The sequence below is a fragment of the Ixodes scapularis genome, unplaced genomic scaffold (assembly GCF_016920785.2).
Source record: "Ixodes scapularis isolate PalLabHiFi unplaced genomic scaffold, ASM1692078v2 PGA_scaffold6__148_contigs__length_123643588, whole genome shotgun sequence".
Classification (NCBI taxonomy): domain Eukaryota; kingdom Metazoa; phylum Arthropoda; class Arachnida; order Ixodida; family Ixodidae; genus Ixodes; species Ixodes scapularis.
This window is the reverse complement of record NW_024609881.1, coordinates 101,300,029-101,317,232: the sequence shown is the minus strand read 5'-3', so window position 1 is coordinate 101,317,232 and position 17,204 is coordinate 101,300,029. Positions and strand designations below refer to the sequence as shown.

The 17,204-nt window shown below is 42.4% G+C and overlaps 1 protein-coding gene across 1 annotated transcript; it reads left to right on the top strand.

Moving 5' to 3' along the window:
* The first annotated feature begins 7,478 nt into the window (after positions 1–7,478).
* On the top strand, positions 7,479–11,866 carry LOC8028797 (cysteine-rich venom protein 6). Its single transcript, XM_002401563.4, has 2 exons — positions 7,479–7,706; positions 11,510–11,866. The coding sequence occupies exons 1-2, from the start codon at positions 7,634–7,636 to the stop codon at positions 11,725–11,727; spliced, it is 291 nt and encodes a 96-aa protein (XP_002401607.2). The 5' UTR covers positions 7,479–7,633; the 3' UTR covers positions 11,728–11,866.
* Positions 11,867–17,204: the final 5,338 nt, after the last annotated feature.

Below are 17,204 nucleotides of genomic sequence, written 5' to 3'. Positions count from 1 at the left end.
CAGCTGATAAAGAGAACAATAAGCGAGCCAGTTATCTTGTGTGGAGTGGGGGCCTCCACGTAGAACAAGAGCTGATGCCATTGTTCCTGTCTCTTCTTAGGCGATAAGCAGCTTTTTTTCCCTCCTCTTCGATGGACTTAGAGAGGCTACGAGGGCCTTCTTCGGCTACCTGCGCCGTTGCTAACCTGCGCCCACGCGGTCACAGTAAGCGCCTGTGCCAAGATAGCCCTATACGCGACTCCAGAAAAACATACGGCACATTATGGGGAAACACTGTACTGACCGTAACTGCCTTTTTTTTGGTGATTTCTGCGTCTGTTGCGTCTTCCGTTGATTGTATGTTGTCGGCGGTTGGCGAGATAGCCGCCAAAGTAAATTGAGGGAAGTTCCGTTGGTTGTGCCCAAGGCAACGAAAACAGCAGCAATCACAAGTCCGCAGAAAACAACAACATGTTTCATGGTGGCCTCGGGAATTCGTTCCTCCTTGCATTCTTTCTCAAGTTGTTTATGGCAAACTGTTGTCCCGCGATGGCTGTGTTGGTTTTGTCCCACGGAACGCTACATCTGCAACCGCACGTACCAAGCATCGTGCGTTCATCAACATTCATCAGCGCGGTAGGAGGCCAGTATGTAGACCTTTCATCGCTTCCCCGAAAAAGGTCGAGCCTCCGGAAGCATCCTTAGGTCAACACACAACTGCAGGTTTGAAACGTAATGAATAAAAATTGAGCAAACCATCTTGCGTTCAAGGCGTGACCGCTAAGCCCTGAGCGTTGTGGGTTGAGCTGGAACATGGTGGGGCACCCGTTGCTTTCGACCGCCATGTCTCACCGAGTGTGGCGACCCCTATAAGGAGCCCAAGTTCGTCTGCTACGTTTGCAGTGGTTGCGGTAACGTTACAACGCAGAGCTCCGATTGGTTTCGACTAGAAGGATGGAGGGTAGACCTCAAGGCAGCGCCGTTTTGAGGTCTTCCCACTTTCTCTCGATCAGAGCCAATCAGAGCTCGACGTTCTGACGTCACCACAACCCGTGCAAAAGAAGCAGACGAACCTGTGTTCGGCAATGGTCGCTGCAATCGCGGGTACTTGGTGTCAACTATTGTGTGCTAGGCTCTCGAGGCTGCCGTAGCTTAAAGATTGTTGCGGTGCTGCACTGCTGCAATATTACGTGTCCGTGACTTCGTCTTGAATGCTAACGCGCTCGCGCAAGTAGGTTTGGCTTGGCTTGAGCACTGTCTCGCCATTACGATGTCACACAGAATGTTTGATGTGGAACATGGGGTTTCATACGAGAGGCGTGTGCGAGCGAATCACCAGCTTCGCAGAGTGACATATTCCTGCATTTCCTACGTCAAGCAAAGAGACGATTGGGACAGAAATTTAACACGAATGCTGCGTTACCCTTCAGTCGAGACTTGTGTCTTTGCGGATTGAACACGAGCCTAAGACAAACGTTCACGCATTACTCCTGTCTACTCGTTGCCTTGCGTTAGTGTTTGGTAGATTGTGTAGGAAACCCAGTCCTATGGCTATGCGTGCAGATGCTCCAGGCAAGTGGAGCTTCACGAAAGTACATGGTGTAACAAAAAAAGTTACAGGTCTTTTTTTTTTAACGCAAAAATAAACTAGGCTTTGCCGAACGCTCATTATCCGCCCAAAGGTAGCGCTAGAGGTCGTAACCAGATGCCAAAGTTTCAGCCCGATCCGATACCTAATTCAAAAGTTATAAGTGATTTTCTGAAAAATTCAACGGGAAAATGGCGGCCGACGTAGTTTTCGAATACATGGGCTCTATGGCACCAGAAACCGAAAACGAGCAAAAGCGGGCTCCATTTTCTTGTTGAACTTTTCAGAAACTCATTTATAACTTTTGAATAAGGTATCAGATTGGGGCTGAAACTTTTGCATCTTGTTGTGACCTCTAGCGCTACCTTTCGGCGGAGAATGAGCGTACGCCGATGCCTAGTTTATTCATAAATAAAATAAAATAAAAAAAAAAAACTGTAATTTTTTGTGGCACCCTGGATTAGCGTTTACACTCGTTCGGAACCTTAACCTTAAAGTCAGAATCGAGAACTGATTAGGAAAATGCCGAACGGACTATTGTTTTATTCCCCTCGCTCTTTTGCTCGTCCACCACGAAAAAAAAAAAAAAAAAAAAATAGTCAAGACAGCAATATGATGAATAAATTCGATTCTGTGTACATTTAAAGATCGGGACGTTATTCAGCGTCCGTGGGTGTCTGATGTCTCCGCTACAGACCAGAAACAAAGCCAACGCAGTACCACTGCTAGCCTGGGGCCTTTAACCTGCATTGCGCTGTGGTAAAGCGCCTTTTGCCAACACCACCTAGACAGAGGGCCGTAGTGTTGGGTTCTCTACAGCATCTACATCAGGGAAACGAAAGGCATAGGTTAGGCACGAGTGCTGCGTCGCACACCGTTACAATCCTAATCCAGATTGAAACGGGCCAGGGTGGGAATTGAACCAGGCAAGTTTGACGAGCAAAAAGAAGCAATGGAAGACTGCCCTTAAGGGCGCTATCTTGTTAAATTAACGTCCCACTGTTTTATATGGGCATCGTTTGTTTAGTAAATGCGTTAGCGTTAGTACTCATATGACAAGAATAACCTCATGGCGTCCGTCTGCGGACAAGAAGGTGGAAAGGGAAGCGCGCCGCCTAGAGAGGAGGAGAGTAGTGAAGAAAAACACGCGAAAGGAAGGCGACGTCACGGGTCAGAAGCCAATGCGTGCGCCGATGCTAGGGCGAGTCTGAACTTGCAGGTGCCCAGAACGAGTATACCTTGGTTTGTGCTACAAATGCCATGGACGAAGTACTAGTGCTTCTCCGATTAGGCGGCAAAATATTAAAGAGAGATTAATTGGTGGACCCGTAGAGTATGTGTTAGCACCACTCTTCGGAAACTCCACACGCGTTTCCGTTTGGGAAACGCTAACTCTGACACCGTAATGAAGCCAAAAAGAGGCAGCATAAAATGCAGGTAGCAAAAAAAAAAAAAAAAAAAAAAAGAAGCCAAAACAGAAAGGTGATGGGGTCAGGGTTAGCGTTTCTGAAAGGGGGATGTTTGTGGCCTTTCTCAGGGGTGATGCCAACACATTCCCTAAGGAACCACAAGTGGATATTTAATTAACGATTACCCTCAGGGCCGCTAGGGTCATTACAGAGCGGAGTGGTTGGTTAATGCGAGGCAAAACTTGGTGTTATCGATGGTGGTGACGATATAACCGGGAAGGCCTTTCCTGCTCATGATAAATTCGGGTATCAGCGAATGCTGATAGGCTGTGGATGTTGTCTTGTGTCCGGTGTTCTTGCATGAGTGGTACGGTTTTGAAAACAAACAAAGGTGGTTGAGCTAAGGAGAGACCGTCTTAGGAATGAAGAGTAATATACTTGATCAGGTGAGGCAAAGCTTATAAATGTTACGACGCAAGAGCAGATCAGAAGGGGTTATTTATTTATTTACCGTCAAGGCCTGAGGCATTATAGAGGAGGGTGCTTAAATTTCATAAAACAGTACAATATTGTGCAGTTCTTAGTACAGCCAAATAAGAGGCTCCTAATCATACAATAATAGCTGAGGCATTCTTGGCATTATGTGCTCTTCGATGGCTGCCATCAGTTTGGGACGGCGATTCCACTCCTCTAATGTGCGTGGGAAAAAAATATGAAAAAAAAAAACGCGTCAGTTTTGCAGATTGGAATTCCAACCTTAAGAGCATGATCCAATCTAGGTGAGATATACGGGGGAGGTAAAATAAACTTGTGGCTCGGATATTGGTGATGAAAGAGCTTGTGAAATAGACATAGTCGAAATAATTTACGGCGAGATGGTAGTGTTGACAGCTTGAGGCTAGATTTCCTTGAGCTTATGCTGGCAGTTCTTTTATATTTAGAGAGGATGAAACAAACAGAATTATTTTGAACCATTTGAAATGAACGTATTCAACTTTCTTGGTAAGGATCCCACACAGATGAAGCATATTTTGATGAAGTTTTGAACGGATTCGTGTTTTATATGACAAAATATTTAGGAACGAAGGGGCTTTTGGGTAGTTACGTCGGATGTATCCAAGCATTCTGTTGCTTCAATACGTCACTAAAGTTAAACTGATATTTAACTGCAGTGACACTCGATATACGAGAGATGTCGGATTAGACGAAGCGAGCTGAAGGAGTTTGGACGGCTTCAATTGCGGTTCAGAGAACAGATCGGTGGAGATTCCAGATAGATAAAGCGTATTACACTTTCGGTCGAACAAGAGTGTTGTAAAAAGGTGTTTTGCGTTTGGAAGGAGTCGCTTTAAAATTACGACGAATACAATCAAGAGCGGTTAGCTGAGGTTAATATTTTGTCAACATAAACATTCTGAGATATATCATTGGGTAACATAGTATTGTAACGACAGGAAAATAGAGGAAGTGTTTTGTAGCCGTAATTTCGAACGTCACCTTTGGTTTGGGTGGGGGGGGGGGGGGGGGGTGAATGATTGTGAGAGAAAAGGGCTATCATTCGGTAAATGAACACTACAATATTTGTACTGGTTAGTGGTCTAAAAAGTGACGCTGAGAAGCATTAACGTTTTTACTGGGTGAAAGGAGGAACACGTGAAACGTAGGTGCATGCCAGCCGTAAATTTGGTCAATGTCGTCTTGGAGTGAGAGGTTGTCATTGAGATATAATATTATTCGGTAAAAAACACAGTCAGCCTCGCAAATGCGAACTGAACATGAAAGATCGAGAAACATTCTTTTTAGAAATTAGTCATTGCCTAGTTTTTATTAGAAAATAATTTGTAGGCTCAATACCCAAGAAACATTACAAAGATTGTGTAATCGAGTACTTAAACGTCACTCGCCAAATATTTCTAATAGGTGCGCCGCTCTGTGAATAAAATAAACGACAAAAATGAAAACATAGCATCATTCTGCACTACTCACTTTGAGTAAAGGCGGCTTTTTTCGCACTAAAGTCGGTTACAAGTCAAGAAGGTAGGAGAAGCTCCTCCCACAAGTGTGATGCGCCCGTTTCAAATCTCTCCGCGGTCGAAAGAAGAGTTCACTGGAAACGCTCCTTGTTCCGCTTCAATGGATTCCCACCTGTCTCCGATCCCACTTTTTAAGAAAGCGACCTTTGTATTCATCGGAGAGGGAACCGAGCCCCTGAAAGCAGCCTTTGTATCCATCGGGGAGGAAGCTAATCCCCGAAAGTCGTATTTGTTTCCGTCGGTGGGGGAGAACTCTAATCTCCCTCTCGTGGCTTCCACAATGCTAAGTCAAAGTCGAAAGATAAAGCAATTATGTACAGAAAGGCAAGACCCTCCTCGCGCGTTGGCCGCGACGTCACGGAAACGGTGGGACGCTATTGGATGCGGAGGTGGCGGAGGGATATCCGATTCCCTTTGAGGGGCATTTGCCGCTACCTTCTTAACCTGTAACTGACTATAGACTTTCCATTTGCAGTGAAACTAGAAAGAAACAAGCTTAGTTTGATTTACTAAAAAGATCATGCAAATGTTTCATCAGAAAATATGAACTAAGTAAAATACACAAGGAACTAGACCTTCTCTTTTTCCTGGATGACCTACTCACCCGCAGGTTCGTACGCAAAAGTGAAAATTATTAAATTTTGCGCTGAAGAATGCACTGAAGTACAAATACAAAATCGAGGTAACCTTTTGACACTGTCTCCCGGACATACTTTGTTTCCTGGTTCCTGGTCGGACAAAGTGAAAACTTAGCAGCCTTAATCGACGCAATGAGGGTGAAAGGCAGTCGTTATTTTGTTTATCTTGAAGGCTGACACTCCTAATAATAATAAATGAAAAAAAAAGAAAGACTAATCTAAGGATGCTGACATGCCATTTGAATGCGGGTCGCAGAACGTCATAAAAAAGACGCCTCATAATCTCTGTCATTTTTAGAGCGCCCAGACAACGCCTACCAGGAACAGCCCCTAAAGCTTCCTTTTCTTGATCCGCCCTTTCGAATGGCCGCGACTTCAAGTCGTTTTGTGACTTCTCAAGCAACCGCCCTTACGGAATATAGCTTCTTCTATCCGTTGAGATATCAAGTAAGAAAAAAGGTTTTGTTTATATATGTTGTTATAGATATGGTCTTGAGATAAAATAACAGATATCTCTCTGCCAATATTCTTTTTTTTTCAATCAATAATGCCACTCTCCTGAGTACGTTCTAAGAGGGGGATATAACAAACAAAATAACGACCTGCATGTATCAATTACTGGCAGAAACATGTTAGGAAGAAACAAAACAATAAACACAAACTGTCTAAGGACGTCAGCGACATACAAATTTGTAAGTCTCTTAGACGACAGGCACAGCTTTAAAAGAATACTAGACGCATAATTACAGTTACATTAGGTAACAATGATTAGATAATTAATTAACTATAGATATGTTGAGAATATCTATATAATAGGTGCAACGTAATTTATGTTTAAAATTTATTGCAATTGTTCTTACTAGTTTTTCTTAAATAGTAAAGTTCAAACTTAGCAAAGACTTTCAGACCACGAGTGTTTGTCAAATTCTTCTATAAACACTGTGAAGTTATGAGTGATTACTTGGGTAACGAACAACAAAGACGCTGACATTCTTTAATTCATAGACAAAATTAATAGCCTTCTAATATCCTCGTATATTTTCACCGTTTCAACAAGACTTCACACACGTCGTTCAGGATACGTTAGTAATCACTTCCGACGGCCGAACATGAAGGAGTATAACCTATATTTTTCAACTCCAACAAATAAAATATGCAAAAAAAAAAAAAAACTAGAAGGAACAAGGTTAAGGGAAAATGTTGCTTGTTCCACGCGCACTGCTTCGGGAAAACACTGAACACGTCCCAACCACACGATGTCTTACTCCGTCAAAGATATAACTAAAACAGAAATACCAAACACGTTCCAGACTGTTACAGTACTTCTTTCGTAAGCATAGAAGGTTCAACGCTTTCACGCGCGAGTTACGCTTCACGGACACTGAAACTAATGTAACTCTGTAGAATACTATAACAAAAACGCTAGATACCTCAGTATAAAATTGACCTTTTCATTAAAACTATATAATAATAAAAATTCGAGGTAAATGAAATACATTAGATCAGAAACAAGTTTTTTGCTCTCGCTCGTTCTCTCTCTCTCTCTCTCTCTTTCTTTCTCCCTCTCTCTTTTTTCTCTCAAAGAATGCAAAGTAAAATCTACCCTAAGACAAAAAAAAAAAAAAAAAGGAGGAGGAGGAGAGGCACGTAATGGCTGGAGAAAAAGCGAGGGGTGAGCGACCTACCGAGCGCCGAGTTCACACCGGTTTGGCAAAGACCAAACGGCGAGGGTGGAGACAGGTCTTTCAGGAAAGACAAACTAAAAAAGAAATAGATGAAGAAAACAAAAATCCGGAACGTCTCGGAGGCACTGTGCTCGCTGGTACAGCACATTATCTGGGGCACTCGAAGCACGAGGTTTATCCCACGAGTTCTCCGCGCTTGATTCTCCGAAGTTTCGGCTGAAATTGCTCGGGTTTTATCGCGTCGTAAGGAACTTTTTTGATAGCAGTTCGGCGGTCTGAGAAGAGGCAATTTATCAGCAACATGAAGTTCCTCGCTCTTGCGTTCCTGGTTTGTGTGCTGGCTCTAGTGGTCGCTCAGAAGAAGAAAGGCGAAGGTGAGACGTGTTTTGGTTTTCTTGGCTATGACATAAATATTTTTTTTTCCGTAAACAGACTGAGGTGTATCCGCGAACACCTCCAGCATGTCTGAAATACTTTTTTGAGTGAAGCTTTTGTAACTAAGGCAAGAATAGATTTCATAATTTATCTTGAGGAGAAAGAGCCGAACATATATTCTTCTTACGTGTCCGTACACTCTACTTCAGGAAAAAAATTCAAATTAATTTTGCTATAAGTCTGCGGAGATACTGATTTAATCTTTAATATGGTGGTGACTAAGTGCTTAGATATTTAATTTTGTGACAAACCAATGAAAATGACAAACACAATGAGAAAGCCTCCTTTGTCTTTTTGTTCAGTGCTATGCGGGCCGGAAGTTCGACTGCTGCAATTTTAGGGGTTGTGGAGACGTCAGAACGCCAAGCTTTGATTAGCTCTGATTGAAGGATAGTAGGTAGACATCAAGGCACCTTGCTTTGAGGTCTACCCCTTAACGTGCAATCAGAGCCAATCCCAGCTCGGCGTTTTGACTTCACCAGAACCCGTACAAAAGAAGCCGACGAACTTGCACTCCAGGCTTATTTGACGCTTTTTGCGGTTCGTATTGGTATTTTTTTTTTTAATGTAGTACGTCATTTAAACCGAACTCCGCTTTCGTTTACTGTCAGTAGCTGAGGTACAGACTGTTAGTCTTCTAGTCATACTTGGTATTATAATTACAACACAACGCTTTCGAGACATTAACAAAGAAAAAAAGAAAACCACCCCAAACATATTTTTATCCACACAAGCATTAACTTTATTATAGCCGAAATAAAGCCATAGTTTGGCGTAATTATAATTAAACATTACATGTTTAGTTTCTGGAAAATGTTAAATGAGAAGGCGCCTCTATATACAGAGCACGGGAGTAAAAAAGAAACGGTCTCTTTATTGCGAATACCTTTTCGATAATCGGAATTTTAATTATTTCTGAGAATGCTGACATTTGCGTCAGCATATATTTAGGATCGAAAAAAAAAAACAAAAAAAAAAAACGTAAATCTGTTTATTTTGTTTTTTGCAAGCACATTTTCTGCAATCCTCATACGTCATAATACGAGTATGCTGGACGTTTCTTTCGTGTGCGAAGAGCTATTACGATTGCAGTCAACGTTTGTGAGTGCTTGATTGGCGATTTGCGGATACGGGAACAGAGGGGTGAGCTCAGGGGGTCTTGTGTATTTTAACCATCGTCTATAAACCCCAATGCCTAACTCGGCTGAATCAAGTCTTGAAGACCAGTTGTAAGGACAGGAAGGACCGGTTACTCGATAATTTATTGCTCAGAGAGTCGTAAGGAAAACAAGTTTTAGTCGTTACTTTCTGGCACGGTTTGAACAAAAAGACGATAGTGTAATCACGTGCCATTTCGATTTCAGTGGAGGCGAGCAGTAGAATAACAATGAGCTAATACGGTTTGGTCAAAGAACCAGAATAATACTAACCTCTTGCTACCAATAAAAGATATATATATATATATATAAATATATATATATATATATATATATATATATATATATATATATATATATATATATATATATATATATATATATATATATATATATGCATGTCAAGCCACACTCGTCCTTGTTACAAAATCAGCGCTCCCAAGAATAACGTACTCTTGAATAATTTCGCTTAGTGTCGAGTAGTCAAGTAATATCTTCGAAGCCCGTCCTCCAGCATTACCCCGTTGCCTTCTGCTGTGCTTTGGCTGGGCAGGTAGGTCATGGATTTCACATGTACGCTGAAGCGTTTACGCACATTTGGAAGCTCACTGTGTAGCCTTAGAAACCGAAAGATTCCCCGGTCATTTTCATCTTGTCTGTGACTATAATAAGATAGAAACATGATGTTTATTCGGCATTTTAAGACGAAACCCTAATTACGATGAAGAACAACAATGCAGGACTGGCATACTACGGTAATCAATGCTCCTTCGTGTAAGTATCGGTCGATAAACTTTGCATTGAACAAAATCGCGCATGTGACCACGCGTGCACTACTAAATAAAATCGAAAAAAAACAGCAAGAGTGCTGCAAGCCTGCAACTGAGAGCAGTAGCTGCAGCGTCGTGGAAAGGCATGTTGAAGGAGACTTGCCTTCAGCCAGTTTTCTGTACAGCGTTTGCAACGGGTGCTTTGCTTTCAGTGGAAGTAATGGGAGAAATGTACATTGGTGGACAGATTGCGCGAAATGTTCCATGTGTTAAACAAGATCAATGATACTTTTTTTTAAAACTTTCTTTAGAACGGGGGCGACTGCGATTGCGCATGCGGTCGAAGAACCGAAAGTACATATGCTAGCGGTCCTATGGAGGTGCGGGGTTACACGAGGACAGAACCTTGACGGCAACAGCAGGGAGGCGAGGGAGCGTGCATGCGAAGCGCGACCATGTGGGTATTTCACAACGGCGGCTGCCGGAAGGGTGGGGGAAAGGGAGAGCGTCACCAGAGAAAGAACTTCGGCGGCATACTGAGGCGAAGGGAGCGGGCAGCGAGTGTAGGAAGAACGACGGCGCGAGGGGTGGCATTGCCTCTGCTGTACTGTGGGGTTTTGCGTTTGAACTTTAGTACTGTTTGCCGAGAATACTGGAGTTTTAAGGAACACTCCGGAGCACGTGGAGCGAAAGTTCGCGCTGCAGAACCCAGGATATTGGGTTCAATCCCCAGCCCTGCGCGTTTCGATCTGGATGAGCATCGTACCGGCGTGTGCTCGTGTATCACTACTACGTGATGCACGTTAAAGACCCCAGGCTAGCGGTTGTACCGCACTGGCTAAATAGCTCATCTACAGCTGAAATACTCCTCGCCCGTTGAGGCAGAACAAGTTCTAGGCTGTACAAACATATACGCAACACAAAATTTTTTTAAAGAACACTTACACAGAGATTGCAAGCGCACCGGTTAACTTGACAAGAAAACCCTGGTACATTTCGCACGCCACAGTAGCAGTCTGGCGAACGAACATAAATAACCAACACTGGGCACACAAATCAGCTCTTGCACCGAGGATCACCTCAAGCAGAGTTAAACTAGGCGAAAACTAAAAAAAAAACATAAACATAATATTTTGTTTTTTTGAGGGTGCTCATAACATCTATGCCTTATATTTTAATACTGTTCAAAACAGTTGGTAGAAAAAAAGTTAACATTTGGATACCATTGTTTGTCCTTGCGCGTGGCGTTGACCAAATATCAACACCACGGCTTGGGTAGGTAGACAGAATCGGCTTTATATCAGCGATAGATAAAAAAACCAACTAGATTTCGTTTGACAGACGTTTTATTTGGTATGTAAGTGGAAGTTCATTAGTGCAGTGTTCTGTAATTGTTACTATTCTAAGCGTTTTGAACAATGGTTGCGCGTGAGCAAAACGTTCAACACTAAACATAATACGAGTAACGTTTCGCCAGGCTCAAAATGGGTCTGCACAAAAGCGTTATCAAAGGCAGAAGGCTCGCTCCCAATTACTAAATTATTAACCCGTACTGCCAAGATTCATTCATTTTTAAGCGCATTGTCTAGTAATGTATGAAGAGTAAAAACACCTCACCGACCTACACAGTTTGTCAGATGCACCGCTCCAGGAAACAACCCTCCATATTATTCATCGTAGTGTCGGAAAGGGAGCTCCAACCGATCTGGGTTGCTTCATTCGTGTCTGGCGTGCCATAAAACCGGTGGTTCCCGACTACCCCTCGTTTCAACTGCTACAGTTTAATTCAAATCGCCCTTGGCATTCTTCACGCAGGCGATAAGGACGCCAAAGAGGAGGATGACACCCCCAAGTGCGGCGCCTGGGAAGTGTGGCGTTGCGCGAGCACCAACTGCTCCGAGACCACGTGCGAGGTTCCGACGCTCGGCCACCACTGTGCCAAGGACTGCGAGGAAGGGTGCTTCTGCGACGACGGATTCTTCAGGGACGACCTGGGCAACTGTGTCACCTGGGACCACTGTTCGCGGGAATGATCCACTTTGGCACTCGTGGATCAGATTAGTGAGAGATTAAGAAGCTGACGATAGCCCGTTTCAACTTGAGTTCAATCCATATGTCAAAAATAAAGGTTTTAAAAAAATAAAAAAAATAAGAAAAACGACATCTAGAGGCTTTTTTTTGTACTGTGTGTTTTTCCTAACTTTTAGAAACTTTAAAAAAAGAAAACAGCCGGGAATGCTACACTAATGCGGTTTGTGCAGGTGGGTCCCCTGGACTTACCTGCACGAACTGCATTCCAGGGAACAAATTTTAGGAGGGGTAATTCTAACAATAATTCGTTAAATTAACTAAACTTTGTTCATTAAATTGTCAGTTAGTAATGATAGATATATAGTTAGAATACGAAGCTTGGTGAACGTCATCGAAAACCGCTAGGTCACTAAATGTTATAAAAGTTAGAGTGCATGGGAAGCACGGGGATGCGCTTGTTGCACGCGTGGTAACTTTAGCGCATCACTGCGTTCCCAGTGAGTGGTAACTTTAGCGCAGTGACGGGCTAAATTTACCAATGGTTCAACAACCGCAAGGCTGTGATGGGACAACCCGTCCACGTTGCTTTTCCGTCTCTCATTTTCTGTCTTATCGCACCTCCAACCTTGCGTCTGTTGCACGAGTTCTAGATTCAGGGAATCACCGCGCATTCCATAAGTTCTCAGTATTTCTGAACTTGGCTGATTCAGGGGCTTTCGATGACGCTCAGCAAGACGCGAATTAGAACTATCGACATTGTAAAATCCGAGACTGGGACAAAAAATGTAGAAGAAAAAAGGGGACAACACTGACACAGGTTGGTACAGGGATATATACATGGGCGGTTTCATCTGGATTCAGGCAACGAGGTGCAGTCGTATTTTTTATTTTGCTTCAGAATTTATATTTCGTGGCGCATGTTCCAAGAAGAACAATCCTTTTTTTTATTTTAATGTCCTGACCTGTTTAGTTTTTGAAAAAAAAAAAAACTCAAATAAACGGGAAAGAACGACGAGGTTTTGACGATTATCGTGCGTGGCGTTTTTGAATCACACTCAATATCAAAGTATTCAAAAGAGAGCGTCTATATTTTTTTAGTGTGATATATATGCAAGTAGGTAAGACGACATTATAATTACTCTTTATTATTCGTCGCTTTAATCTATACAAAAATTCCGCAAACATGCCTCCGCAAACAACTGTAACCAAAATTGCGGATTTTGTTTTTAGGTCGACTCTGTTTAGTATTGCTTTAAAAAGAATACCACGCGTACAATCTTTCATTGCCGTCCAAATTAAGCGAAGTTTGTGTTTTTATCGTGTACGAGTACTGAGCAATAAATTATGAAACAAAGAGCGTTTTCACATTTCGTTCAATTTCAGCATGCTGTATAAAAAACATTTTTAGTTTTTTCCTTTTTTTCGCGTCGCATTCTCTTCATACCCTTTTTTTAGCCAGAATACATTCCGTTAGAGGTGTTTGCCTTGGTTTTGAGTTTCAAGCCTCTAAATATGCGAAAAAAATAGCAAATGCCGATGGCGGGTTTTGACGATTGTCGTCAAAACCCGCCATCGGCATTGTCGTATTGAAGAACTCTCAATGTCAAAGTATTCAAAAGAGAGCTTCTATATATCTTTTTATTGCGATATATATGCAAGACGGTACAACAAAATTCTAACTACTATTTATTATTTGTCGATTGAATCTTTGTGAAAATCCGCAAACATGCCTTCGAGAACAACTGGGACCTAAACTGCGAATTTTTTTCCTAGTCGTCTATGTTTAGTTTTTTTTTTTTTAATAATACCACGTGTAGAACCTTTCACTGCCTTCCACATTATGTAAATTTGTGTCTTAATCATGTACGAGTATCACGTACGAGTACTGAGAAATAAATTATGAAACTGAGAAGGTTTTCACTTTTCTTTCAATTTCAGCGCGCTGTATATAAAAAAAAGAAATATTTCTATTTTTTTTCGCCGGGTTTTTACATATTTGTTTTACCCACAGTACATTCCGTTAGGGGTATATGAACTGGGTTTGAGTTTTAAGCCTCTAAAATTCGAAAAAAAGATTCTGTTCTGCTACCAACATAAATTTCGCATTAAAATACTAAATTTCGTATTTAAAAATCTATGTTTCTGATGTTTTTTAAGCTAATGTTTTACAATATTATACTTTGATATTTTTAACGTAGTATAAATTATGTAGCACATAGGGTTTAGGCTTGAGGCCTCTCCAACCATGGCACCGGTGGAAATTGTCTGAAAACCCGCTTTCGGCAGTTGCGATTTTATTGTGTTTAGACGTTTGGAGTTGCAAACTTGTTATTATACGCCTGACGACATTAATATCTTTTATATGAGTATTTATTCAACATCTATCAAATTATTACAATAAAGAATAAAATATACTTTATAGACCATAAACCCAGCATCAGCATTTGCTCTTTTTTAGCATATTTAGAGGCCTAAAACCAGAAACTAGTGCATATTTCAGTGCTGATATACCTCTAACAAAATGTACTCTGTCGAAAAGAAGGGTGTAAAAAAAAAACGGGACGCGAATTTTTTTTTTTTTTTTTTTTTTACAGCGTGTTGAAATTTAGCAAAAAGTGGAAACCTTTTCTGTTTCATAATTTTGTTTCTTAGTACTCGTACGTGATTAAGATACAAACTTTGCACACTGTTGAAGGCAATGAAAGGTTCTACACGTGGTATTATTTTAAAAACAAAACTATACATAGTCGACTAAAAAAAATCCGCAGTTTAGATCACAGTTCTTCGCGGAGGCATGTTTGGGGATTTTTACGAAGATTGGATCGACGAATAATAGATAGTAGTTGAAATGTCATTTTACCGATTTGCATATATATAAAAATAAAATAAAACGTATACAAGCTCTGTTTTGAATGCTTTGAGATTGAGTGTGGTTCAAAAACGCCACACACGACAATCGTCAAAACCCACTGTGGAGGCGTCTTCCTATAAATATGGTTTATTCCCTTAGGTATGTACCACTGGCAGTACAGCCGCCCTGTTCTGTCCCTGGCTCGTGAAGATCTCTTTGCACGAGCTCTCTTCTTGTTTCTCCGCGTCGGTAGCCGCTACAGATATTCCTCCTCCGCAGAAACGAAGTTTGCTAAAATTAAAATCAGTAGTTCCGTCGATCCCAATGCACATGCAAGTTGTTTTTCGCCTCGAGTGGTGACTGGAGCCCACTGGGTGTAATCCTTGTCGTGAGGATGGTATTTGGAGTAAGCTCGTTCGTATAAGCTGGTTTTAGTCTATGAGTTGATAGTCTCTCTTGGCAGCCATTGATGTCGATGGTGAAGAATTTGAGATTACGGTTGATGACCTTGAATGGGCTTTGGTAGGGTTGGTTCAAGCGGTTTATTTGGCCTGTTTATCCGCACGAAAAGGTGGGTACAGGAGCCAAGGTCGGGATTTATACAAGCAGGGGCAATATTAGCTTCTAGTTACGTAGGAGGCCGAAGCTGTCGGAAGTGTTCCCTGAAGAGGTGCGCATAGTTGTGAGATCATGTGTTAAAGGAGAAGAGCCTGGTGATGTCGAGTGAAGAAATTCGACTGGCAGACGTAGCGTAGTGCCATAAACAAGCTCACCTGGAGAGACCCCCATGTCAACTTTTATCGTGGAACGAATTTCTAGAAGAACCACGGGAAGAGCCTCTGTCCAGGGAATAGAGTTGTGAACACGTAGTGATGTTTTAAGTTATCTATGAAAGCTATCGACCATTTCGTTTGCAGCTGGCTGGTATGCTGTTGTGCGAATACGGGTTACACCGAGGAGTCGCAGGAGATCGCCGAAGAGGTGAGACTCAAACTGACGACCGCGATCTGTAGTGACCGCCGACCTGACCCCGAAACGGGCAATCTTAGACTTTTGACAGGAGCTGCATGATTTTGTCCAAGTGTGGATATCCGTGTTCATCTTCGGCAAAACGAAGCGGACAGCGATCAGTTTTTGCGTAGCTCGTATTCCAGGATGTGACAGTCCGTGCAGGGTATCGAACACCTTCCAGCGGAAGGCGGCAGGAACGTATGGCCGTGGGTTTCGGGTTGAAAAAAAAAAAAAAAAAAACGGAAAGAGGATTGTTTGTCTGCGTACTAACGTTTTCTTCAGCCAAAGAAATGTGCCTTGTGTGTCAACTTGGCAATTTGCGTCTTGTTTCTGATGCTTTGCGAGAGCAGCAAAATCAACCTGTTCAACACCGGGTAGATTCAACGCGGCAATATCCACGCGTGATGAAGCATTAGCGACCACGTTCTGCTTTCCTGTGATGTTTCGGATATCAGTGGTGAATGCGCTGATGAATGCTAAGTGTCTTTCTTCTTGAGGCTTGTAAGCCTTTCCATTTGATGTTTGGGCGATAGTGAGAGGTTTGTGATCCGCGAGAATAAAGAATTCAAGACTTTCAACAAAATAACGAAAATGTTTGACACTGAGATATGTGGCAAGCAGTTCACGTCCGAAGGCACAGTAGTGAGTCTCGGTTGCTCTTAATTAATTTTTGTGAAAAGAAAGCAAGAGGTTTGCACTGTTGCCTAATGTGTTGTTGTAGTACTGCTTCTACTAGTGTGCCTGAAGCATCTACCATGATGCTGGTAGGCGCATCCGGTTTAGGGTACACTAGCAAGGTGGCGTTGGCAATCGCGGTCTTGATGAAGGTAAATGCATTAGATGCTGAGTTGGGCCACGAAAATGACGGTTTGAAATTCTTGGGAGCCAGCAAAAGGTCATTTAGCGGTTGGGCGATTTGAGCGCAGCCGGGTATGAAGCCACGGTAAAATTTACCAATCCTAGGAATACCCGCAGCCGACGCGCGCTATGCGGTGTTGGATTGTTGCGGATAGCCTTGTCGTTGAGTGGTCGAAGTACATGCTTATTTATATGATGTCCCAAGAAATCTAGGTTTGGTACGCTAAACTCGCATTAGGCGACATTGATGACAACTCCATACTGGTCAAGACGTTTGAATAGTTCATAGAGCTGTCGTTTATGTTCTTTCTCGGATGCACTGGCTACTAGGATGTCATCCAGATAAGCAAAACAAACGTTGAGTCTTCTGAGAACCTGGTCCATAAAACGTTGAAAGGTCTGCGAAGCTTTACGTAGCCCAAATGACATTCGAACAAATTGAAAGAGACAAAATAGAGTTACTATCGCTGCCTTAGGGATATCGTCAGGTGTGATGGGTATCTGATGATACGCTGGAATGAGGTCTATTTTTGAAAACACCGACATACCGTAGTGGTTTGAAGAAAAGTCTTGCAATTGAGGTATAGTATACCGATCTGGGAATGTTTTGTTGTTTAGTGCACGATAATCACCACAGGGTCTCCAGATTCCGCTTTTCTTTGAAACTAGTTCTAGTGGGGATGCCCAGTTGCTCGATGAAGGTCGTATTAATCCCAAATCCCTCATGTGCTGAAATTTCTGACGTGCAACTCGACATTT

Bases quoted from the DNA above. Each gene is read 5' to 3' on its own strand.
- LOC8028797 (XM_002401563.4), top strand. From the start codon at position 7,634: ATGAAGTTCCTCGCTCTTGCGTTCCTGGTTTGTGTGCTGGCTCTAGTG. The intron at 7,707-11,509 runs GTGAGACGTGTT...TTCTTCACGCAG, and splicing joins TCAGAAGAAGAAAGGCGAAG to GCGATAAGGACGCCAAAGAG.